General features: G+C 37.2%; 1 protein-coding gene across 5 annotated transcripts in view; it reads right to left on the reverse strand.

The window, feature by feature from the left end:
* The window catches only part of itprid2 (ITPR interacting domain containing 2), a 37,885-nt gene extending 10,733 nt beyond the window's left edge, over positions 1 to 27,152 (reverse strand). The window contains exons 1-15 of one of the 5 annotated variants that reach the window (XM_087804718.1): positions 27,014 to 27,152; positions 20,700 to 20,802; positions 18,848 to 18,997; positions 17,124 to 17,166; positions 15,366 to 15,415; positions 15,240 to 15,293; positions 12,970 to 13,009; positions 12,786 to 12,881; positions 10,207 to 10,266; positions 9,963 to 10,110; positions 9,283 to 9,343; positions 6,936 to 7,043; positions 2,845 to 3,187; positions 1,868 to 2,099; positions 905 to 956 (exon numbers count right to left, since the gene is read on the reverse strand). In XM_087804718.1, coding sequence (XP_087660844.1) covers positions 905 to 956; positions 1,868 to 2,099; positions 2,845 to 3,187; positions 6,936 to 7,043; positions 9,283 to 9,343; positions 9,963 to 10,110; positions 10,207 to 10,266; positions 12,786 to 12,881; positions 12,970 to 13,009; positions 15,240 to 15,293; positions 15,366 to 15,415; positions 17,124 to 17,166; positions 18,848 to 18,997; positions 20,700 to 20,754 — 1,492 coding nt within the window. In that variant the 5' untranslated portion in view covers positions 20,755 to 20,802; positions 27,014 to 27,152. Of the gene's footprint in view, positions 1 to 904; positions 957 to 1,867; positions 2,100 to 2,844; positions 3,188 to 6,935; positions 7,044 to 9,282; positions 9,344 to 9,962; positions 10,111 to 10,200; positions 10,267 to 12,785; positions 12,882 to 12,969; positions 13,010 to 15,239; positions 15,294 to 15,365; positions 15,416 to 17,123; positions 17,167 to 18,847; positions 18,998 to 20,699; positions 20,803 to 27,013 lie in introns of all 5 variants that reach the window. The other 4 variants (XM_087804717.1, XM_087804716.1, XM_087804719.1 and 1 more) reach the window with 4 other exon arrangements.
* Between the last annotated feature and the right edge of the window lie 310 nt (positions 27,153 to 27,462).

The raw sequence follows: 27,462 nt of genomic DNA on the forward strand, positions 1-27,462 counted from the left end.
AAAGGCTGTTCAGCTAAAAATTGTCCTAATACCCGTTGACCGGTGTCAGAATTTGGTCGACTCCATGTACCACAGATGTGAAGCAATTATCAGAAACTGTGGTTATGCAACTTAATATTAGTTTATGAATCTCTGGAAAGTTGAATCTTCACACATCTGTTTATACAGTACATTTTCGATTTTTTCAAGAAAGATTTCAACACTGCTATTTTTTTAACATTGCTATTGCTGCCATTTCCTGAATCAGCTATTTCCTCAACTACTTTTTCCAATTTTATTACTTTGAAATAATTCAAATAAATGAATTAACAAAAACAATTTCGATCCATCAGGTGATTAGTCAACTATTGAGGGCATATACTGGGTGTGAATCAGTGAGGTGCAGTGAGGTTCATGGTTGGTGAGGCTCCTTTAGTGTCAGATTAACAAGTATATAAACCCAAAAGTGAAGCTTATTCAATTAGCTACTGGTTATTTCATATCTCAGCCGCATTCTTCACACCTGTACACACACAAGAACGCATGTTGGTTTTTTTCATCTTTTTTTTATACGATTGAGATTAAAACAAACCTCCGTTACTTTGTTGTAAAAGTATTTCCTTTAGTTTTAAAAACTCTCCGCCTCAATGGAGACGTATACAAACCTTAAACTTTAATGGTTAAAGACATCAGCCAGACTGTGAAAAATCAAAGCAAATAAACGTATCTGTGCGCATTATATCGACGACATTCATAGATACAGCACCTGGTGCGCGTCAATTTCATGTATTAACACAGTTTGTGATGGATTACACATTTAGAGGCACTGCCTCACCTGCCTACCCTGACAGCACGTCCCTGGTGTGAATCACCATCAAGGCGAGTAACATTTGAAAGGCTGGGAAAAAAAATCAGGTCAACTTACCCACGTTTCTGGAGTTTCTTAGCAGAAGCACATCGTCTTCGATACTCAGAATCTGATAGAGAATAAGAAAATGTCGAGGCTTAAATAAATAAAAGAGCACTTTGTTTTAATCACTTATAAAACAAACGCACATTTAGAACGTTCCCACTTCCTGCTTTGTGTTTGTGATATAATCAAGTAAATCTAATAATTCACAATATACTGTACATACAACTAACAGTATTCAAATTCTTTAGTTCAACATTTTACCAAAGGTCTTAAATGTTCTAATCAATACGGTATTTATACATACTCGTTTGGAAGTAGTTCATTGCCATTAGAAAATGATTTGAATTCAACTTTGGAATATTCAAATGATTATATTAAGGCTTTTCCTTGAGTTTCTGGAACTCCTGTTGTGTTATCAGTTTTATCTTGATATTTAAAGTATATACTTTATTGAATATTGTTTTGATTGTTTAAGTGATTTGTGACCCTGGTCTGGAAAAGCGCTATACAAATAAAAATTACTTACTAACAAAGAAATTCAACATTTCAATAATCAAACAATTATAACAAATACCACTTTAGAAACAAATTGAACAGTTCAATAAATTAATTATTGTGTAATTGTAATGTGATCAAAAAATTGTAGCCCTTTAAATTTCAATTAAAAAAATGTTTCAACATTTAAAATGCCAAATTAATTAATTCAAGAATCTGATGGCACTGATTTACTTCCATATTCTTGCAGGGTAATCATGGTATCGTTTTTTTTTTTTACACATTTCATTCTCGGGCCTCTGGGTCACCTTGAGCCCGAGCTAACATTAGCATTAAATTTCTAATGTTGTTTCATAAGAAACACAAACATTTTTCTATAATTTTCAATCATTTAACAAAGCAAATTGTATTATCCTTTAGATTAAGAAATAGATTTTTGACTTGTGGATACACGCACAGATCCACAACCAACAAACATACCTCCTCAATGTCAAAGGAGTTGGCATTCTCTGTGCGCAGCTGAGCCAACTGAGGTGGTGCCAGGCTGGATGGGGCCTTAGTTGGGGTGGATGTGAGGTTGCCACCCTCTTCCACTTCCTCTTTTTCCTCTTTGATCACCTGATCCTCTGTCGTGTGATTGGTCGACAGGAGTGGAGCTGACTCAGGCGGATGTTTTTCTTTAGTCTTAGAGACGTCGCTCTGCTCAGACAAGCTGTAAATAGAAAGTATAGTAAACACCACAAAGGAGATCAACGTATTTACTACAATATTTGTGTGTGTGTGTGCGCGAGTCAGCAGCAACACGGATGCGCATGGATCTTATTAGCGCACTAGTATAACTTCACACAAGAGCACATAACTCAATAAGAGAAATAAAACATTTTTTTCAATAGCAATGATCTTGAATAGTTTTCAACTATTGATAAAACTCTTGCCATTCTTTATTGAAAAGCCTCTCGGGCAAATGAGAAAGTTACTGGTTACCATCAATTTAATGTAATCGCAATTATGAAATATTCACTAATATAAAAGTAGTCAGAAATTTAACAGAACATCCAATGAAACAAATGTAGTTTTATTTATGTTTTTATTTATTGTGTTTTATTGCATTCTATTTCTTTATGTGTCTGTACATTTGTATCTCAATGAGTTGTTTTATGTTAATATCATTGTTGTATTCAATTTTTTTTCACATTTGTGATAATGCTCTTGTGGGTAAGTACTGATATGTTGTGTCATTTGTTGCATTTTCTGTGTTTGTATTTATTTTGTGTCACATGGGTAGCTTGGTCATATTATTGGATGTTTTTTATTAGTATTTGATGTTCAAGTTTTTAACGATGGTAGTTAGCAAGACAACATTTTGACCAAATGTACTAACGTAATAACATAACCCACAAGACAACATTGCGTACATTAAACTAAACACAGGGTTCAACACAAGAGTTTGATCTGACCCGTCATCGCCGTCTCCGGGGGTTTCTTCCGTGACCGTGGCTAGAGAGGAGTTGTCCCGCTTTCTACCGAGTTGTTTCTGATTGACAGCATCAGTCTGATGGGCGGTGTCGCCTCCATTCCTCTCGGGTTCTGGAATTTTGTTAACTGAAATGTTTGTGTTCTTTTGTTCCCCGTTCAGCGGTGTGTGCTTCAAGGGCGGGCTAGAGCCGGGCGACTCGGTTGTGCCTGCCAGCAAGTTGGGCTTGGCGTTTGTTCTCTTCAGCTGTTTGGCAAAATTGAGAATCGACTGTTTCCTCTTCAGGGGTGGAGGTGATGCTTCTTTACTTCCCGTCTTTACTTCTGCTGAAAAAACAAGCCTTTTACTCTTCTCGCCTTTGCAATGTGCCAAAGCTCAAATCGCTTTAACATGCCTGATGTTAATATTTTTAAAGATAAAAATGAATATTGGTCAATGGACTAGAGAAGAAATGGCGTTCATCAAAACATAATGAATTCTACCAGGACTGGCAGGATAAGTTAAAAATATACAAGGCATCTCTTCGGAAAGCCAGAGCCAGCTATTACTCATCACTTATAGAAGCAAATAAGAATAACCCCAAGTTCTTATTCAGCACTGTAGCCAGGCTGACACGGAGCCATCCGTCCATTGAGCAATCCATCCCTCCTCATCTCAGTAGCAGTGACTTCATGAACTTTTTTAATGAAAAAATTGTAACTATCAGAGGAAAGATTCAAGACCTGCTAGATTCTTCTAATACAACCGGTGCAGCCTCACCGGACAGAGACACTATGACTGATACATATTTTGACTCCTTTCTACCAGTGAGTCCTCAACAGCTGTCCCGGGTTGTTTCCTCCTCAAAGTCCACAACATGTCTTCTCGATCCTATTCCCACATGGCTACTTAAAGAACTGTTCCCCTTACTTAGCACTTTCATACTTGACATTATTAACTTGTCAATAACGTCAGGCTATGTGCCTCAGATTTTTAAAGTTGCAGTAATTAAACCTCTGCTTAAAAAAAAACACTCTTGATCCAGAGGTTCTCACTAACTATAGGCCTATCTCTAATCTTGTCTTCATTTCAAAACTTCTGGAGAAAGTGGTAACAAGTCAGCTCTGTGATTATCTCCAGGACAATGATCAATTTGAGGCGTTTCAGTCTGGTTTTACATGTCAACCACCTCTCATCGACACACACTAAGGTCAGCTATGGTGTCCCACAAGGTTCTGTCCTTGGTCCAATACTATTCACAATCTATATGCTCCCACTAGGGGACTTGATCAGAAGACACTCTATAAACTTTCACTGTAATGCTAATGACACCCAATTCTATTTGTCCATGAAGCCAGATGAAAGAAATCCGCTAACACAACTACAGTCCTGTATTATAGATATCAAGTCCTGGATGACCAAAAACTTCCTCCTACTGAACTCGGAAAAGACTGAGGTTTTACTAGTTAGTCCGCAACATCTCAGACAATCTTTGATGATCTAGCTTTACATAATGGACTTGCTCCTGCTACTAGCACCACTGTAAAGAATCTGGGTGTATGCTTTGACGAGGACTTGTCATTTAACTCACACATAAAACAAATCTCACGGACTGCTTACTTCCACCTTTGTAACATTTAAAAAATCAGGCACTTCCTTCCTTTAGATGCTGCTGAGAAGCTCATCCATGCTTTAGTAACCTCCAGGCTGGACTATTGTAACTCTCTTCTGTCAGGATGTTCTAAAAAATCTCTCAGAACTCTTCAGCTCATTCAGAACTCTGCAGCTCCTGTCCTGACTAAGACTAAGAGGCGCGAACCCATTTCCCCTGTGCTGTCTTCCCTACATTGGCTTCCTGTAGAATTTAGAATACAATTTAAAATCCTTCTCCTAACCTATAAAGCCTTACATGGTCTAGCACCAACATACATTAAAGATTTAATCCAAACTTACCAACCCTCTAGGACCTTACGATCCTTAAACTCTGATCTATTAGTTATACCACAAATCTCTAAATGTACACTACCGTTCAAAAGTTTGGGGTCACTTATAAATTTCCTTATTTTTGAAAGAAAAGCACTGTTTTTTTAAACAGTGCTTTAAACTAATCTAAGTTTAAACTAATCTATACATTGCTAATGTGGTAAATGACTATTCTAGCTGGAAATGTCTGTTTTTTGGTGCAATATCTACATAGGTATAGAGAGGCCCATTTCCAGCAACTATCACTCCAGTGTTCTAATGGTACAATGTGTTTGCTCATTGGGTCAGAAGGCTAATGGATGATTAGAAAACCCTTGTGCAATTATGTTAGCACAGCTGAAAACAGTTTAGCTGGTTAGAGAAGCTATAAAACTGACCTTCCTTTGAGCTAGTTGAGTATCTGGAGCATCACATTTGTGGGGACGATTAAACACTCAAAATGGCCAGAAAAAGAGAACTTTCATGTGAAACTCGACAGTCTATTCTTATTCTTAGAAATGAAGGCTATTCCATGCGAGAAATTGCCAAGAAACTGAAGATTTCCTACAACGGTGTGTACTACTCCCTTCAGAGAACAGCACAAACAGGATCTAACCAGAGTAGAAAGAGAAGTGGGAGGCCCCGCTGCACAACTCAGCAAGAAGATAAGTACATTAGAGTCTCTAGTTTGAGAAATAGACGCCTCACAGGTCCTCAACTGGCGACTCCGGGATGCTGGCCTTCAGGGCAGAGTGGCAAAGAAAAAGCCATATCTGAGACTGGCCAATAAAAGATTAATATGGGCAAAAGAACACAGACATTGGACAGAGGAAGATTGGAAAAAAGTGTTATGGATGGACGAATCGAAGTTTGAGGTGTTTGGATCACATAGAAGAACATTTGTGAAAAGCAGAACAACTGAAAAGATGCTGGAAGAGTGCCTGACGCCATCTGTCAAGCATGGTGGGGGTAACGTGATGGTCTGGGGTTGCTTTGGTGCTGGTAAGGTGGGAGATTTGTTCAGGGTTAAAGGGATTCTAAATAAGGAAGGCTATCACTCCATTTTGCAACGCCATGCCATACCCTGTGGACAGCGCTTGATTGGAGCCAATTTCATCCTACAACAGGACAATGACCCAAAGCACACCTCCAAGTTGTGCAAGAACTATTTAGAGAAGAAGCAGGCAGCTGGTATTCTATCTGTAATGGAGTGGCCAGCGCAGTCACCAGATCTAAACCCCATTGAGCTGTTGTGGGAGCAGCTTGACCGTATGGTACGCAAGAAGTGCCCATCCAGCCAATCCAACTTGTGGGAGGGGCTTCTAGAAGCATGGGGTGAAATTTCTCCTGATTACCTCAACAAATTAACAGCTAGAATGCCCAAGGTCTGCAATGCTGTAATTGCTGCAAATGGAGGATTCTTTGATGAAAGCAAAGTTTGAAGGAAAAAAAACATTATTTCAAATAAAAATCATTATTTCTAACCTTGTCAATGTCTCGACTATATTTTCTATTCATTTTACAACTCATGGTGGTAAATAAGTGTGACTTTTTATGGAAAACACAAAATTTTCTGGGTGACCCCCAAACTAGTGTAGATTTGGAGCCACGGCCTTCAGTTTTCAAGCCCCTCTGCTGTGGAACCAACTACCGGCTTCAGTCCGGAGGGCAGACACCCTCTCTATGTTTTAAAACAATCTTAAAACCTTACTTTTCGATAAAGCCTATAACTAACTTAATTGTTTATCTTAGCTGCTATAGGCTGAGAATGCTGGAGGAGTTTTAGACACCGAGCTCTGTATATCCTTCTTTTCTGCATTACATTCATCACCTGTGCAGTTTAAACCCACACCTTTTTATTTCTCTCCCGGAGCCCCAGGATCTTCACCACGTCATCAGATCCCGAGTTCTCTCCAGCACCTCCATGGACTCTCCCACACTCTCCTCTTTTTTTTCTTCTCACTATATCCTCCCTCACTCCTCTCATTATCCATCTGTCTACCCCCCCCATCCTTCCTCCCAGCAAAAAAACATCTACTAGAATTACAATTACAATCACCGAGAATGTTACAGAATTACAGAAGAAATTTGACACAATTTCACTGCTACACAGGAGGAAGTGGATGTCATTACCTTTATCCTTGTTGTTGATGCACTCGACAGACTGACCAGAAACCTGACTGAAGAGCTGGAAGAACTCATTAGCTACGTTTGTCAAAACCTCCAGTTGACGGAAACGACCTAAGAAAGAGATAGGAAGAGAGACACACACACAACCAATGAGTCAGAGGCAGATAAAGAGAGGAAGACAGGAAGAGTTTGAGGGGGAAAGAGAGAGGGAGTAAAGAAATAAAGTGAGGGAGCGTGAGACAAAAAGAACAGACAGACGTGTTGGGGACGAGAGACAGGGATAGGCAGTGATGAGGGATAAAGAGATAAAGAGTTCGAGCGAAATACAAGATAGATAAAGAAGTGGAAAGTGAGACATAAATAAAGACAAAGAGGGAGAGAATGCAAGAGAAAGATAAAGAAAAATTCTGATAAAAAACAAACTGAGGAAACTGAGGAAAATGTGTAGAAATTATTTAAAACACTGAAGTAAGTAAGTAAGTAAGTAATTATGTAATATTTGTAGAGTGCTTTCCTAGACCAGGGTCACAAAGCGCTTAAACAGTTTACCCAATAAAAAATATGCCTTAAAGGTCGAGACAACACAGAGAAAAACACAGGAGTCTGCACGAATAAAAGTGTCTTAAGATGTTTCTTAGTCAGTAGAAATTAGCAGCCAGTGAATAGTTTTAAGGATCGTAGAACTTGCTGGTACGAGAAAAGAGAACTTATATATTCATCCTTTTACAGCTTTATTCCCTGAATGAGCCTGGTTTGTATATTACTGATCTGTATGAAACAAAATGTAAATTGATGAAATGCTTTGAAGAAGTGAAGCAAAGTTGTAATCACAGAGAGATGTGTTGGTGCGTGAAGGCCAGTGATGAAGTAATGGTATGAATTTAAAGCGATTTAACGTCTGCAGAAATTCCTTGATAAAAAGTAGCGTGCGTCCGGTCAATTTGCGAAATAACTTCCCTGCCTTAATTATCCTATCAACATCGGTGCTACGACATGATGAGGATAAAATAAAAAAACAATTAAATTGAAGTGTTGCATCATGGTGCGCTGCTCGTGGTAAAACCAGTCCTCTGGAGGATTTGCATTCATTCTGCTTCTCAGGGGGAAAAATAGTACAGAGACTGCTTTAGGTGCTAGCCCAGTAATACACTGAGGCTGATCAACCAGGCCAAGAAAGTACAGTTATTACGAATGGGCTCCTTTGTGCTTTGTGCCTGCGCCATTTTTTCAACTTCTCCCGTTAAATTTGCATTACTTGGTGATTTTGGTACATGTGGCTCCTGAGTTAAAAATACATTTGACACCAATGTTATAAAAGATCTATCAGCTGAGTCCTTCATTTCTTTGTTAATAAGCAGGGTTATTTGTAAAACAAATGTTTTCATCTGAAAATCTGAATTTAACAGAAAGAACTTCACACACAGGGATTATTTTTAGGGAAGGGGTAGTTGAAGTGGGTTTTTTTCAGTTTGTGTGTAATTTAATCTCAATTACCTCCGTACAGATCAAGAACACTTGCCTGAAAAGCTACAATTTTTTAATATAACAAACACATTAGCCCCTTGGTGTCTATAAATAATATAGTAGTAAGAATTCCTTTATAAATGTGCGATTCATCTTCTTGCACAAAGGAGCTACAGTGAGAAACAGGACTCCAGATAATAAAACTGTCACGTGGAAGTGTCTCAGCTGTGAGACTTTGTGTGGGTTTATGTTGGGCTCCTTTAAGCCTGGGTGGCCTGCTATCAGTACACTACATCTACACAACCACAGCTACAGATGAAAGCAAGTGGTGAACAGGTTCTGAGATGTCGGACACTCAGCTAAGATAACACAAACATTCAGGATGTAAGCAAATGTCCATTCATGGTTTAAAAGACCATAAACATATGTTTATATTTTCACCAAACTAAATAGAAAATGAAGCTGTGATATATACAAATCTTAGTCTCCACTCACTGTTGTCTGGGCAAGTTGGCAACGATGGTAAAACGAGTAGAGGCACACAAAACAATGATTTAATGTGACAGCTATTCTTGTATTCAGACTGGTTTCAACCAAGACTAAAACACAACCAAGATCGTAGAGTTTTTGAGACCAAAAGTAGGAACAAGACCAAGACTCATTGCTAAAGACAAAGACAACACTGTCAGTACATACCACTATGAAGCTCCTAATACAGGCAAGTCACAGACCAAGCCTTTAGACTGCCATTACCAAGTCAGGTCAGAGACCACCTACAAGTCGTCTAGACCAAAACACTAGTGACGGCCCGATAATCTCCAGATCTTGTTTCAGTTTAAGCACATATTTCTCGTAGATTTGAGAAGTATCTAGAATTAGGACTTGCTTGTCAGAGCGTAGTTTGGGTTCTCAACCTCCATCCGCTGCATCTGAGCTCCAAGATACACCTGCACGTGAAACACAGGAAGCAAGATGGTTGAAATTTTTGAGAGAGAGCAAAGACTTTAACTCAAAGATATTGACTACTGTTAATACTTACTAAACATAGAGAGGCTGATGTACACAAACTTATTAACGACATTAAACATTGAAACCAATCATCTTTTTTATTCAACAAATCTTTTTTTATTGTCGATTTTTTTGGCTATTTTTTATCATTCATAATGTTCTTTCAATAGTCTGAAAACAACCCCAGTAAGGGACTAAGTGGTGGATGACTAAATAAAAAAAATGAATGAATGAATACTTTGCAAGCAGCACATTATTGTGCATTCAGACAAAAATCAAAACATGATTGAGTCAGTACTTGGTAGAAACGCCCTTGTTGACAAGCATGGCGATAAGCTTCCTGTTGTTAAACACTAGGTTTACACTTGCCTCAAGAGGGATTTTCGCAGACTCATCTTTACAAAAATAAATTCTTTAAGTTCTATGTCATACATGCTCTGTACCCTTACGGACTTTGCAGTTGGGTTACTAAATCAGCAACACATGGCGTAATCCTCCGGTTCACTGGCCAAGTTGACCCCAAGAGCAATGGGTATAGAATTGAATGTCTACAAGTACCTTGACATCGATGCCATTCGCAGATGAGGCACTGTTGAGAAACCGGGAGGGCACCTTGGAGGAGAGGTCGGGTTCATCTCGGCCGAAGCCCAGATTCAAAAGGATCTCCTCTGGGTCTTCTTCATAAAGGTCCAGCAGCTCCGACACACTGCGTACAAATAAAGAATGAGTCAGCGGCTGGATCATGAAGGGAGTTATAATTAGAATCGGTTAAGTAGGCGAGCAAGGGGTTAGTCACCCTAACCCGAGGCTCATTAAGGTCTCCTCTGGCTGCTCCGCAGAGTCTTCAATTACTTTGAACACGCTGAGAAGATACACATCGGTTAGTGCTTCACAAAGAGACAAGTTAGTCGGTTAGAATGGATGTCTTGGAGCAGATGGCAAAGAAGATGCAGACCGCACCCACAGCCTCATTTAGACAGCGTGAAGCAGCATAGAAGATGATCAGCACCCAGGCTTTTACATCATAATCCCACATGGACACTTTTTGCCGTTAGTTCTGCAGCTCCCAGGAGAAATATTTGACTTAAATCAAGACAAAAACACAAGCTCTTTTTTAGCACATGTAGCTCTCCCACCATCTAGATCATGATTGATCTAGTATCATGATTTTTTGTTATTTTTCTTGGATCTATGTTCTGTATCTTTAGACTTTAGATTGTATCATCTTGTTCTTTCTCTTTGTTCTTGTTCTTATTTTATTTTTATTTATTTTTTATGAATAATTGCTGTATTGCTGTGGCTAATTGGATTTTTTTTAAAATTCAATCAATAAAGTTCTACCTTACCTAACCTATATGAAACAAGTCTGATCTCGATCTGATTTAAAAAGGATAATGTGAAAAAAAAAGTTTACAAGTGAACCATGGGGCAGCCAAATGTAATTTTTTAACCATTCTGAGCAAAAAAATTTTTTTTTTAAAAATCGATGACGACTGAACAATACAAGACAAAGAAGATAGTGTGTCCATCATCAGTATGTGTCTGTTTGTACAAAACTCTTTCATTTAAATATTTACATTAGAAAATGTGCTTAAGCCCCGCCCACTGAAGCTAAAATCTTGGATATCATAACCAAAGCAGACTCTGCTATGATTAGTCAAACATCAAGGTCTGTCACCACGTGTCATCAATCCTGGAAGTCTCTACCTCCAACTCCAGACTCATGTATAAAGAAAGAAGCAGGGCGTTCTTCGCCGCTGCAGGAGGAGCGAAGCCCATTATTACGACATAATAGATTCCATTCTCGTAACCTCTTGTTCGCAGAGATTTCAGAGAATTTTATCTAACTTCAAAACATGGTCATGATGAGGGACTTACTGCATCTTGAAGAGCAAGACGTCAACATTTGAAACATGCGAGTAAGTCATGAGAGTTGGGTTTTTATGTTAGTTGCCCTTTAAACTAATTCTACATGGACAGTTGAATCACACCTGCAAAGTAATACAGTTCATCCACCCGTTGTGAAATTGAGTCAAATTTCTGATAATACAGTAATTATATTAATCAAATATGGAAATAAATTTTAGATCATAAACTTAAATACATATCTTTAAATGTAAAAGTCTCTAACCACATTCAACATTAACATCCTAACCTTCAGTACGTTCAAGTTTCCAGACTTCAGGACAGACAATCAGTTCATTTGAACTGATAATGGATCAAGAAGACTTGTAGACCAAAGGCACGCCCACCGCGTTATAGCTATATAATAAATGTTAGTTTCAAACTGTTAGTAGTAGTTATAGAAACTTTTAGCTGGTGCGTAATATTTATGAACTGCTGTGACAAATGTAAAAATTAGTTTTAAATCAAGATTCTATATCATGACTATAGGATGGATACAGAAACTAATACCATAATGTTAAAAGTTCTGACAAAAATGTTAGTAACATACCAAAATGTTTTTTTTCTTTCTTACATGACAACATTAACCATTTATTAAACATATACAGCGATGACAGTGATTTACAACACTCACTCCACATTGGAACCTGCCTAGCAAAGCCCCTCATGCATGCCACCTCCCGCACCCACAATTTAACCCCAAAATTATACTGACAGAACTCAACTCAGTATTAACAATTGACATAATATATCCCCAAAACAATACGGTCAGAAATGACTTAGAAAGTGAGTATAATGTGATGGAAACATGTAAAAAGTTGAGAATTTATTTTTAAAAATATGCTTTAATTCATTTTTGTGTTCATTTTTAACCAATGTTAAGTAATAACTGTTTCTTATAATGTCAAACATGAGCAGAAGGACAAATCTGAAAGAGATATCCGAGTGAAAGGTGTAAAATATTCCAGACAGCACGGGCCTGTGTATGTACTAGGATGAGGTATGTGACCAAAAAGAGGAAGATGATGATGAAGGCCAAGATTATTGCTGGGAAGAGAATTAGGAGGGATGAGTTCAGAGCTCAGTAAGAATCTAACATAGACTCTGGATGAGCAGGAACATATACTGGTGGAGTTAAAAAGTGCAGCAAAAGTGCTGAGACGTTACTGCATAATGGTGGGTTCCTAAGATTATCAGGAAAAACAGAGTCGTGGGTTAGGGTCTTATCTCTGATAAGTCAAAGGTAAAGGTTGTTGAGGTCATCCTAAGAGGTATGAGGTTTCCAATAGTTAGGAATATTGTTTTGTTGATGCGTGTCTGAGCTTCTGTTGCTGGATCAGGATCAACCAGTTGAACATACATTTTAAAACTGAGCGAGCGAGTCCGTGTATGCCCACGCCACCACGAGGAAGATACCATTGCTCTGAAGCAGCCGTGTGTCCCCCCTCGACATATGCTCATGCACTTCCTACTGACCTGGACACTGTGCTGCTCTTCCCAGATCCCGTCGAGTTCATGCTCCTCCCCTTTTCTTTGAACTGGCTTCTCTTCTGATCAGCCACCAAGCCCAAACTAAAAGAGGTCATTGGAAACAAAGGGAGAATTAAGGAGAACATTTTGCCCACTTAGCTTTTTCAAAAGATGGAGTAACCAGACTCACCACGATCCAAGTTTCTTATTGGTGGAATTAAGGTGATTAGCTGTGAACGCAGAGTTCAGTTAGAACGGGATGAAAGGAGGAAAACAATCATAATTAATTATAGTATAATACAGTATATCTTGAAGTAAATGTGTTCAAGCCCAACAAACCTTTAAAAAACATTAGACAAAACTGAGATTTTCGACATTTGTTAAATAAATATAGAGACAGAGACTCATACAAAGTATTTGTTTAGTATTTATTTACAGACAATAACTGGTTTGAATATTAACATTTTTTTATTTAAAGGTACTCATTCTTTTTCTACCATTCCTGCCACGTTACACTCAAATTATTTTTTCTAGTGGAGTCGAACCCCTCTCCCCAAAAGACAAATTGACAACAACAAAAAGTTCCAGCATGTTAAATGACACAAAAGAGCCAATATGTTGCTACCATAGACTCACAAAACTACGCAAAAAGTATTTAACATCAAAACATTTAGCGGAATAGGTATTTTCAAAAGCATTTTCAAAATATGCTTCATCACATGCACTCTACTGTAGATGCATGATAACATCTATGTGTGTACATTCACATTTTATTAGTTTTAAGTATGTGGTGAAAATCATTTTAAGCATTACTATGATCATAGAAAGAAGAAGCTAGTGCCTTAATGTTTAAATGACTAATGATACAATCGAAACAAACTTTGGTGAAACGGTTAAACGAATACCTCACGTGACAAATCCTTTAAAATCCTGCTAACAGCAATCTGTCAGAACTTGTCTTGTGGTTCACATAGTTTAAGAAAAGCCGCCTCTTCCTTTCGTCAATTCAGTTTTGTTTTCATCGGTCAAAGACAGAATTGAATACAGTTACACATAACCACTCTGTCTCCGCCTAATTTACTTCCATGCCATTGAGTGAGAACTTATTCCATCACAACCTTCAACCTGGAGAGGTTTGCTCTAATCTCCCTCCATCCTGCCTCGAATGAAGCTGTCACTAAAGCAATCCACAAACATCCAAGAGCACAAAGCATTTTGAAGGCTCTGGTGAGAGAACTTCTTCTTTACAGGATTAGTGTCAACCTTAACCCTGGGCAAAGAATGAAACTAATCAATTTTATAACACAGACAAAGACAATATTGTAATTAAAAGTGCAAGACATAATTCATCTAGTAGAGAATAGAAGTACACTAGAAATACCCTTCCAAAAGTGAAGTGCAGCAGTCAAAACACCATCAGTTAAAAGGTTATTAACACCTGGAATTTCCATATTTTGCCCAAGCTTGCCCTTCTTGGATCAACACTCTAAACGTCTAATTTACCACAAAAGTGTCTGTTCACTTGAAAGATCTCATTAACATCTATTCAGTCTGCCTTCAGTCAACATGTCAAGGCTCATGGCTGCAAGAAATCATCACAACTTTGGCAAAACCATTAGAGGCATAAGTAGCACGCAGGTTGACAAGGAGGTTTACTCCAAATACACATGTGGCAGATGAAAAAATGGCTACTTTACTTACAGGGTTAGATATGTGACCTTTGGTCATTATAGAAAAGCATGGAGAAACAACAAGGCAGGTACGACTAGAGCTAAGGAAGAATGATTCATGGTATTATGATCGAAATCCTGATCTCAGACAACCATCATCTTGTGATTGTTCAAGCTGCGTTTTGAGTACTTTCCCCTGCTGTACTTTCTCGGCTGTTACAGATGTCGAACAACGACTGTGTCAGCGTGTGCAAGCGTGTCGGAGAAAAAAAAAAAAAACATATTTCACAACAGTTCATGAATATTAGTAAACTTTGACAAAAAAACATCTTTAAACTTGGACAGTGTAGTAATTTCGTTCTCTTTCTACAGGAATCGTAGAAACATCACGTTTTTTGTCCATGAACAACTAGGATGTAGTATTGACATCAAAACATATTGTCTTAGGCATTATATTATTATAATTAACCATTAATCATCCTATAAACCAATTGTACAGGACCTGACAAGAGTACTTATGTATAGTAGATATCATTTTCAATTGCCATTTGCAAGTAATTAAGGACCATATATATATATATATATATATATATATATATATATATATATATATATATATATTATAGCAATATAGACGCTTACAAAAACATTTATGAACCACTATATACATTAGCTTGAAGACCCAAATTAGCTTTAATTTCGATCTGTTGCCATGCATAACATGGTTTAACAACAATGTTAAATATTGTATCTGTTCTATATATAAATTTAATTAAAACAATAGACTGACCATCTGCACCCAGCGAAAGGTCATCCTCAAAGCTGCAGCCATTCCTCAGCGGTCCTGTAGTACACACACCAGTGATGTAACATGTTGCATGAAAACATCATTTTTAAATCTCGTTGAATAGAATACCTTTGCTGGGGGGTGGAGTGTGCTCATCTAGAGATGATCCCAGAGGACTCCTGGAAGGAAACATGATAATTCAGGAGGGTCAGGACGGAAAATGATATTTACGTTTAAATTCTCTTATCTATAAAGGTGTTAGATTGGGTTCAATTACAAGATGAGTTCATCCCAGATCAAGTGAAAGAAAGTATTGCTTTGCTTCCATGTCCCGCCCCTGGGTGCTCAGTGTTTCTGGAGTACATGTAGTAACTTTTCTCCGAAAGACAAACATTAGCATTTTTAGTCGTATTTGCTTAAAAACTTGGCTCATTTCCAACAACACTGGAATTCACTAATACATTTCCTTTAGCTACTCGCATGCGAGTTCCTTGCGGCAATTGCTTTATAGTGCCTTTAAGATATATCACAGAGTCAGGTATTGAATAATATCTTGCCTTAAGAAATAGCATTTTTCTGGCCTTAGGGACAATTTTAGAATTGGATTAGAGATGCGAAAAGGAGTAGCTGCTTCAGTGCTTAAATAAGGGTCATCCTAGTGTGCTGATATACTTTCACATTGCTGCAATAAAAGCAAAACGATGCAACATTTAGACATTATCATGACATATTTTTGGGTAATTAATGGTTAAGTTGCTTTAACATGACATCTTCCGTAGCCTTTTAACTTTGCAACTTGGTCTGGCTCCCGGGGGAGCCTTTAAAGTGTCCAAATGACCAAAAACTGCTCTACAGTGGTGGGTACAAGAGATATGAAGTACTGAGAGACTTTTTTTGAATGTACCAAAAAGGAAATCAAAACAAGAGCCTTTTTACTAATTTTGTGAACAAATGCACATGCTGTATTTAACAATTCTGCATCAGAGATTTTACAACATTGCAGCTACAATTGCATCAAGTTATTTTTAGATAAAGATTTCTGTATTTTATTAAAAAAATGTTTACGCTACCTTCTTCTCTACTCTTTATATATGCTAGAAATCGCTTTCCAAGAATGGTGTGGAATGAACGCAATAAGCAAATGATACAAATAAACTTTATTAATGGATTTTAACCAATTTCAAATCATTCTTATTAATATATCAACACAAAAACATATGAATGCGACTCTTATTTGAACCAGAGTTGACGCACATGCAAGGAGGACTTGGGTTTGTTGACACTAGACATCCTATTTTTCTCCAAGTTTCCACATGGATACGACACGTCACGTCACTTGAGAGTGATTGACAGCAACCAACTCTGCAAAACTATGATAACAGTGCTGCCGAGAAAAGTCCTCCAATTTCCTCCTTCTTTTTTTCACGTCGCTAAGCCACATCCTGATTCTGTTTGTTCTCCCAAGACAACAGAACTAACAACATATCAAATTGGGGGGGGAAATATTTTTTATCTTTTTAATTTGAAAGCTAAAATGATGAACAGTAAATATTATTTGGTTTGTGAAGGGAAAAAGGTAGAAATCGAATTCATCATATCCACAAGATTATTTTTTTCTGGTTATAATAAATGTTTAATAAGCAGAAAAAAAGTGAATTAATAACGAAACGAGTAGAAATAAATCACAATGCTTAAAAGGTTTTTATGCCCCATCGTCAACAATTTATTAAAATCCTTACATAACTATATTCACGCCAATAGATAGACTGATAAAAGTCAGTGTAAGGTAATCAATCCAACACTTTGCTATCTAAAGAGTTGTCCTATTAGCAGACAGTGCCCACCAAAAGTGAAACCAGTATAAAGGGAGAATCTCCGTGACAGTACCTGCAGTCAATCAGCCAGCTGGTGATCTTGTTCGGGACATGACCTTTACACAGACACAACCGTTAACATGGACATCATGCAGGAATGATTCTCAACATTTGTTAAAAAGTAAAGGGTGAAAAAAAAAGATCTAATTAAATCCAAATGGTTTTTAATTAATAAAAATGTAACACGAACAAATTAATAACATATAAAGCCTATTACTTGAACAAGATTCTTGCAACTTCGGTAAGATATTCTAGGCGCGACACAGCCTCCTACGATCCATCAGCTCAACAACTTCTGTCAGTGTGATGAGCAGCAGGACACACTGCTTGAGCGCCGAGTGTCCGACTTATGTCACAAACTGATGAGAGGAAGCCAAATTTGAAATGTTTTAACAACTCCAAAGGAAATGGAAATTTGGAACCCTTCATCCATCTTGTTACACAAACTTACAAAAACTTACACACACACGACATCTCGGACGAAATATTGGGTTAGTTTTTACACTGATGTGATAGAAAGACAAAGTGAAAAAAGGCCTTTTATAATCAATAGTATGTTATTTATGCATTTTGTCATTATAGTCATACTGGACTGCTTTTTAAAGGGTAAATTCAGCCAATATTCAAACTTCCCTCATTTACTATTCACCCTCATGTCGAGTAAAGGTTAGTATTATTTTCAGAGTAATCCGTTTCTTTATAGAGTTACAGACAAAAAAGAATGTCCATTTATATTAATTGATTCGAGCTCAGTGGTCTTCATCTGAATCTTTCTCCAAAAAGACACTTAAAAACATCAATGTACCTCGGTGGTGCCAGAGCACATACAGTGAAACTTGTACAGTGTACTGTCTACACTGGAAGAAGCGCTCGTAATATTTACCCGGAGCACTTCTGGTTTGTATGGCTTGTTATTCTTTTAATGTCTGCTACGAAAAAAGGGTTAGGGTTTAGGAGTTACTTTTAGACTTTTTTTCTGGAAAAATTCTTCTCTTCAATACAAGATGATAGTTACAGACGAGCAGCATGGAGGTATTTGGATCTTTTAAAGTGTCTTTTTGGACGAAGATGAAGACGATGACAATTAAGCATCAGTCACTACGTTAAAAAGGAACATACATTTTTGCCTATAACTCTAAAAAGGAACAGATTATTCTAAAAAACATACCAAGCCTTGGTCGACATGAGAGCAAGTAGAAAATGATTGAAGTTTGAAATTTGAACCCATTATAAGCAGTTTCTCAAAATAAAAAAATAAAACACTGAAAGGACAAAAGGAAAAACAAATATATATTTTTAATATATAATTGCATTTACTTGTTTTATTCATATTTTCATTGCAAAAGATCTATAGGCAAGTAATGCAAATGTGTTAAAATAGCATTTTATTTCAAAATGTCCCCCCACCCCCCAACTCTTATTTAATTAACTTCTACGATGAACATAATAAGAAAATAGTAAATAAAATAACAAATAAAAATAGAAACCCCAAAACAAATGAATGAACTAATAATAAATAATATAAAAATAATTGCATATGACCGTTTCTACCACATCAGCTGTGTAGTTTGAATCAAGATCAAGCGAGCTTTTGCCCTTCTGCTCCAGCTGTGTAGTTTGAGTTTGTGCCACAAATAGTGTTTGCTAAAAAAAACATCATGCAAAGTTAAGAAAGAAAATGTATGTTTTTGGTAGAGGATAAACTGAAGGCTACTTTCACACCAGGACTATACTTACTTGATTTTTCTGCGGTTCCCTGCGTTTTCTCTGTCGTTGCCTGCTGGGGTTCCTCCCCTTGTTGAGAGTCTTTCCAGGTAGAATCTCTGCTCTTGGCCCAGGCTTCACGGCGCAGAACTGCGAGGCTTTTGTCCGAGGGGATTCTTCGATCTGTTGACCCAAAGAGTACACATCAGCAGGTTAAGTTACTCAGGAAGGAGCACAGCTATAAGCCGGTTATTTCTTAGTGTACAACAAGCAAAAATGTTTTTTCAAGTTCATCAGGTTCGTATCAAAAGTGTTGTTTAGTTTAAGAGTCGGTTGTCAATTATATAAGCTGCATGTAAACGCTCATTTGAGTTATAATTGTTTATTTTAAAACCTGTTGCCATTTATGAACCAAGTCATTCGAAACTCATTGGACAAACAATAAGAAATGAAAAACACCTGGTCACAGCAAAATGAATATTCCTGATCACAATGGCAAGATCTTTAACTGAACTTTTCAATCATCAAACTGTAAAACTCTCACTGACACGCAGACCCACCCATCTCTTCTTCAAAGGGACAGGCACCGCCCGCAACAATGGTTCACAAAACAGGCCGTTTTGTACGACACTTTCCACCTCCTTCCTAACTCACTGAGCAGAATAAGAATCTCCACTTGTTTTTTTGATTAAATTTCATATTTGCACTTTAAAAAGGTCCAAGAGCTTTCACTCATTTACTGTGGCCCACCATTTGCTTTTTTTATTCAATCTCATAGTAAAATGTTGATGTTGATATGGTGACCTTTAAAGACTTCTAAGATAAGGAACATAGATCACGGAGTATTATAAAGAGGCTTTGAATAACAGTAAAACTGAAGTTGACGGGAATATATTTGAGATAATTTAGTAAATATACAATTTGTTCAGTGAGTGGTATCATTTTGACCTCTTGTCTGATTGGGTTCGACACCCCTGCTCTAAGGGCACCCAGAATTCGGAAGAGACTGTCGAAAAATACAGTTAAAAAAAAAAAAAAGGATTGGAATTTGCGTGAAATCAAAAAATATTTTTTATTAACTTCTTACTCTGATTTATGTTTCTCTCTGATTCCCAATCACAATTAATCACGTGTTTAGGCTGCAAGGATTATTACGTTTTGAAATAAATACATTCATAGTGAACAAAATTAGGCATATTCTTAATCTTAGTCATTATTAAAATGCATTTTTCTCATTAATTAGTTGCGTAATGATGATGGTGACCGAATTATGACTATAATCATCAGTTAGCAAACCTGTCAACTGTCTTACTTTGAAATCTTTTACAGCGTCACAGCAATATCTTGATAAAACACAAAACAATTCTAAAAATAAAAACATTTTATATTATGTGTATACAACATCAATACATCCATTTAATGTGTTAAAACATTTTACTACTTCAAAATGAAAGATAAAGATAATACATAGGTTTATAAATATTGTATATTGATTGTTGAAATCAGTTTTTCACATAAATATAATTTTTTTTATATAAAAGCGTTTTTCTATTTACTTCAACAGGCCATTTCTAGAGGCTCTCATAATAATTGAGGGTAAATAAAGTAAAAAAAAAAGAAAAAGAAGAGGCCTAAAACCCCACATTCCCCCCAAAAAACATGTTGTGGTTATATGTTGAATTTAAAAATAATAAAAAGTAATGGCGCAATATAAATAGAGATTATTATTATTATTATTATTACAATTGTTAGTTAGCTAACAGATTCATTTCAACACGGTCATCATAGAATCATTATTTCCAGATAGACACTCTTAATTAAATGAATATATGGGTAGACATCTAGGTTTGTAGTGAGTAGTATCAAGAAAGGGGTGAGAAAGTACCAGAAGCTGGGCTGCTTTCCACTTCAACTGGCGTGCTCTCCATGTCTGCCAACATCACATCTGCTGGTCAGTCGGACGGCTGCAGCATCAACACATCGTACACCTGGTGACGGAGAGAAAGAAAGTTAGAGGGAGGTGAGAGGAAAAATATGCACACGCACACAAACAAAACATGGACCTCAAAATATCTACATTTATCTCATCACATCAAAGCCATTAGAACCACTCATTTAATGAGGAAACGACTAACTAGGCCATTGCTTGAATAGAAACATCTGGGGTTTTTTAACTATAAACAAAGAAGCACGCAGAAAATATTAACAAAGTCATGCATGCAGCTACACACTCCCCTAATGGCACAATATCTGTGTCATCTTTCAGGCTGTTTCACATCCTGCTGACTCACTCAAGACCCTCGGTTGCATAAGCAAATAACAAACTACAGCAGGAGGATTTCAAAGCCCACAGCTCGGTGCTACAGCTTCATGGAAAAGTCTTGTTTACTTATGACAGTCACCAGTGAACTACAGACAAAACTGCTATCATTCGAGCCCTCCGTCGATATTAGCTTTTTAATTCTTCTAAACATTTTTAGGCAAGCATATTGATTTGATATTTAAGCTGTAAAGAAATATTCGATCACTTGTTTAAAGCTTATATACAACCTTATTCATGGTTAAATTGTAACACAGCGTTTTCTTTGGTTTGTGTTAAGCAAGGCCTTGTGGACGGGTATTTCATGAGGCCTCTCTCCTCTCGATGCACCCCTAAAAGGCTGAAGCAACGAAAAGGGAGCTCAGGAGAATCTGTATTGCAATCGTGCCACAACATATCCCACACTAGTGGCATCGCTGGCTACGTCCTCCTTGAGCATTCCAGCTACCATCTTCGTCGCAGCTTCAAAGAAACTTAACGCTTAAAAAAAACCTAATTATTCCTGCTTTTAAGAGTTTAAATAGGAGGCAAAGTATAGAAATGTTTTGTTTTGACAGCCTATCAAAACAAAACGTGTCTGTTCTGACAACACACGGTATCTGTAGAGCTGAATGCCCGAGGCCTGGAGTGTGTTTATATTTTTAAATATGTACTCACGACTCATCATTTCTGTTTGGAACTTACAGTTACTCTGCTATATCTTATCATTCCAAATGTAGCTACATTTTCTTCTCGTACTTAGCTTTATTATAAATTACTTTATTCATTCTTTCTCTAGATCCCCAGCTAGGGCCCCCCCATCTAGGGACACAATTTACAGCTGTGAATGGGTGTTTCAGCACATTCACAGAAAACCAGTTAAAAAAAACCTTGTTTATACTGCATTATGGTATTTTATAATTATTTTCGATGCTCAGGGACATTATAATGCTGTCATAAAACTTCTTAGCTTAATGAGCTTAGTGAGAAAAAGTTTGCAAATGTATGTTACACAGCTCTGGAGGCATGACTTTGTGGTGTTGTCAAAGTTTCATTCATCTTTATCTATAAAGGGCACTTGAGTCAACTAGTTACCCTCTCACTGGTGCTACAGGGCTCAAATAGACCGCCTCGAATTGTTCGGAAACTGGACTAAGCCTAATTTTTAATTGTTTGCCTTATTTGTGTGTAAAGGCTTAAAAGGCCATGCTAAAAGTTTTAACCCTCCTGATATCTCAGGGTCAAAGTGACCCGAAGGGTTAAGCAAGTTGCATCCTTTTAAAAGTCCTCGAAGGTTTTTTGGCCTTCTTTTAGCCCTTAGCAGCTCCAATGTCATTTCTTGAAAAGTGGCGCTAGCACCCTTTAAATTCCATGCAGACGTATTAAATCGACACTAAAATATTAAAACAAAAATAACAAGGTTTTTGCATTTTTTATTTTAAATACTTTCCGTGGTTTCTAAAATTGAAATTTCGAGGATTCCCTTGTCCGCTCTCCAATAAGGGAACCCAACATTTTAATAATCAAGTCGTACGCCCTTATTTACACTTTACTTTGTAGTATCACAGGAAAATCAGAAAAACCACACATTTTCATAAATTATCGCTCACACTCCACAACTACGATTTTTAAACATCCCAGTTTTACACTCTTCTTTTGCGTCTTTTGGTGGCACAAACTGACCGGCAGCTAAAGCTCATGCATGCATGCGACATATGTAAAAAAAAAAAAAACTTCTTATAACAACATATCCATGTGGTTAAGAACAGAAAAAGGTGGGGAAGGCGACGCATAATCCCCGACTGCTTAACCGAAGCACAAACATTTACATTAACAACTATTAACATGAGGATACACACACTTGCACTCGCTCATGCACAAGGAAAACGTTCTGCTACATCCTACCTCTTTGAGGTTAAGTGGATGACAAATGAGAGCACATGGGCCATGGGAGACCTGAAAGTCTTACACTTGGGACACTGTCCACCCGGAGAGTGAACAAAAAAATGACATAAAAATCCAATTTTCTCAGCTTTGCTTACATAAAAAAAACGGGTATGTAGCTCAGTCTGTGACTACTAACAAAATGAAACCCCCAAAACAATGATGACAGTACAAAACTCTTTTCAGTGCAGTAACGGAAACACAATCAGTCACTTAGGGAGTGTATTGGAAAGAATCTGATGATACAATAAGTATCAAGATACACGCGCAATGATAAGATATGGCATCTTTTAAAAGGTAATAAAAGCAGGAAAACTGTCATATCAAAGTTAACACACAATGCCAGTCATAATTTAACGAGAAGAAAAACAAGCAAAATTAAGTCAATTGATAATTTAACAAATTGATACAGTGCTGTTGAATACAAGTGTATGAATATTTTCTTACACCCCCATCAGTCAGTATTATTTTGGGGCTTTATTCTGTCAATTGTAACAGATTCTAAGATGCATTCTGTAAGTTTAATTTTTGGGTATAAAATGTATTTGAGACAGTGTGCATGAGGGGCTTTGTCTGGAGAGTTTGTTGCGCAAGAGTTGTTGCCAAGTCTTGACTATATGACATGGAAAAAAAATGCTGAATGTTTAGACAAGAATGACGTGTTCCAAGTAAAGCGTCTACATCTCCGATACTTTTCTGTCGTCCCTTTACGACGGTTCGTTGAAATCATAAACGGCACTGGAAAAGTCACTAGATTTATTACTACCGTATTTTCTGGACTATAAGTCACAGTTTTTTTTCATAGTTTGACCAAGGGTGCGACTTATGTGTGAAATAATTAACACATTATTACCGGTATATCATTTCACATGTTATTTTCACACTAAACTGCAAGAGGGCGCTCTAGGCCTTTGTTGATAATTTCGACGTAGAAGAGGAAGCGCCGCATCTTCTACCTCCGGAGTTAGCGGAGTTGTTTAAAAGTGACAAAGAGGATGAAGATTTCATTGGGTTTGAGTTATTTGGAGTTATTTGGAGTTACACGGATGGTTTGGTAAACTTCTTAGCATGTTATTTATGCTATAATTATCTGAATAACTCTTAATATGTTATGTTAACATACCAGGCACGTTCTCAGTTGTGTCGTGTAACGTAATATACCGTACAATTATTCAGCCTGTTGTTGCCTCTATTCTATTTTTATTTTAAATTGCCTTTCAAGATGACATGTCCGTTCTTGGTGTTGGATTTTATCAAATAAATTTCCCCCAAAAATGCGACTTATACTCCAGTGCGACTTGTACATGTTTTTTCCTTCTTTATTATGCATTTTATGGCTGGTGCAACTTGTACTCTGGAGCGACTTATAGTTCGGAAAATACTGTAGTTGCTTTTTACATCAAAATGCTGGGAGGAATTGGAATATGTGCAGATTGAGCAATAGCCATCAAATTGCTAAAACTAAATGCGTGTTTTTCTCCTGCCCTTAACGGCCAAGATATTAAGGATGGTAACTTAAGGGACGAGTGAAAACTTTGCCTTTGAGGCCGTAAAAAGACCCAGCAGAGTTTAACCATGTCTGAAAATACAGCCCAGAGAAATAGGGTACGCACTGTATTGTTAGCTGTGGTACTTGGGGCGCCTACTGTCTTACTGTTTGGAACTTGACCTAGAGGCTGACCAGCATTGACATGGATCATCTACAGTATATAAAAGGACCCAGACAGCTGCCTGACATGTTGACACCTGCCTCATCAGCACCTTTTCAGGGATCCATCCGTCAACGTTCAGGCAAGTCCACCTCCGTGGCCGACCGCCTTTTAAAAAGCGTTACACATCTTCAACCTCTGGAACGATGGAAAAGGAGCTGAGGTGTGTTTTTTAAGAACCCCTTTGAAGTCGCACACACGCAAACTTTAGCTGAATGGAAAACACAACAACATTTGTTTACAAGAAATACATTAATAACTTCCTGTTTCAGTCCAGAATGTGGGACGGAGGGGAGGGGTGGTGGGGGATCTCTATTTTTAAAATCTTGGCTGAAAACAAAGTGAGAACTGGACGTAGACTTAAACAAATGGTCATAGCGGCATGTTCTGTGTCAGCACATCCTCTGAGCTGATCCTTCCCAGACTCTCATCTGTCTCATTTCTCAGGGACTATTACACAACACCACAGCGTCCAAATTCAGAAACAGCTAAAAAGCAGGAAACCAAGGTCACACGGTGGGTCAAAGAACTTGAAAGGGAAAATTAAAAAAAAACAAAAAAACAAAGCCAATGTTTGGCTCGAGTATTAAGAAAGGGGAATTGAATTTAATCACTTAATCTCTAATGATTTCTTAAAATCTACCTTCTGTTAACCAATATCCATGGATTATGAAATACTATTATACTACTAATACTTTTTAATCAAGTTAATACAACAAGGCAAAAAGGTCGATTAGAGATATACAATTTCATTTAGCATTCTAAATTTAAAACAAAGCCTTTAGAGAGGCCAACCCCCCACACAAAGACGCACATTGCCGTAGATTCATTTGGTCTATGGCATTTTATGAATTGTAGCATTTTAAATGAAATGTACAGAAATTAGCTGAATAGGCAAACAGGTTATAGTAACATTCTACTCCATTACAAAATATACAATTGTGTTTCGAGTCTTCTAACATTTTTTCGGTTGATAAAACGCAATGTTTTAGGTCAATATTCGTAAGAAATCTAAAAAAGGTTGTACAAAAATAAATCAATTTTTCGAAAACCAAACACAGGGGTGTATATTGGCAAGAATCTGGCGATACGATACGTTTCATGTTACTGGGGCAGCGATACAATATATTGCGATACTGTAGGAAAATGTATATGACACATGATTCTTGATCAAGTCGTAACTGCTTTCATTCGTTTTTAAACCATTAAGTGTCCAAAACATCAGCTTTAAAAGCTGCTGAAGTCGACTGTATCCTCTTGTCCTCAGTTATCCCCTGTATCTCACAGGATTTCATAAATCCTCTTGTTGCAGTGGACATAATGACTGCTGCAATCTAGCATCCGAAAGTTTAATTGCAACCCCAAAATGAACACCGTGAACGTAGTATGTCAAATGTAATTTTAAAATAGAATTTGTTTATTTTTAACTAATTTTATTGAACTGTGGTAAAAAAAAAAAGAGTAATTTAAAGCAACAACAAAAAATAACAAAGTGCTTTTGAATGTTGATAAAGTATCATGAAAAAAAAAAGGATATATATATATATATTTATAAATATCGATAAAGTGATATATTGCTTCAATACATCAATATTTTCCAACTCCTCTAGAAGACATGGCTTATTTATTTAAAATATCCAGTCAGTAAAAACCCATTTTTTAAGTATAAATGACTGACCTCTCATAACAAACAGGAGCACGTTGCTTTGGTTAAAGAAAAATAAAACAATATAAATAAAGCAATTTTATTTAGTGAAACTTTTTGTTCCGTTTTTTTTCCCCAGAAACATAAATCCTTCAGTCTATATTGTAACATCTTTATTTATATTTATAAATCACATTTATAGTTATAATTTGAATTGATTTACAACAAGCGAGTCATGCGTGATATATAGTCATGGTTTGAAATGAACCAGTAAAAGTAATCGATCACAGATAAGGTCCATTAAACGCATGGTTAGCACTGCAATACTTTGAGTTATACAACCAAATGTTTGCTCACAAAAAAAAGCAGAAAGGTGCGCGAGGTAGCCTCCAAAAAAATCTATCTCACATCAGAGCAAGTTGTAACATGTTTTATACGAATAAACACATCGCTGGACATCTTTTTCTTTCATCAGTTTGACTTGTTTATCCTGTTTACAAGAACTCCGAAGCGGAACTACTTTTACTGAAACTTGTTGGGATTCCCTTTTGCAATGTTGCTTGTTTTTTTTTCTCGCAAGTAAGTCAACTTCGAGGACTCACCGCCATAGTTTGAGGCTTGGTCTTGACTCCAGAGCTGTCAGACGCGAGCGAAAGTGTCAAATTCTCCGAAGCTGTCAAAAGTCTCCAAACTTTTAGTGAGAACGGTTCAGTCAGACATTCCTGCTTCCGCTTCCTCAAGCCAGCGGGGGGCGTGGCCAAGTGATCCGACAGGAGAGAGGAGGGCGGGGCCATAAAGAGGGAAAAACACCCCTTTGACAGAAAAGCAGGATTTATGGCTTTTAGACAATATGACCTAAAGTTTAATGTAGAAACAGTAGATAGATTGATGTCGGTCGTGGATGCAGTATTTAGAGAGGGCCTGCCAGACTGAATCAACCACTTTACTCAATCAATACCAAGAAAAAAAAGGTGTTGCATAACAGAGAGGGAGGGGTTGCTCTTATCATTCAAAAGTATACTAAAAATAAAAAAAACCTTTGTACATTTTG

Source organism: Callionymus lyra, chromosome 12 (assembly GCF_982586985.1).
Source record: "Callionymus lyra chromosome 12, fCalLyr1.hap1.1, whole genome shotgun sequence".
NCBI lineage: Eukaryota > Metazoa > Chordata > Actinopteri > Syngnathiformes > Callionymidae > Callionymus > Callionymus lyra.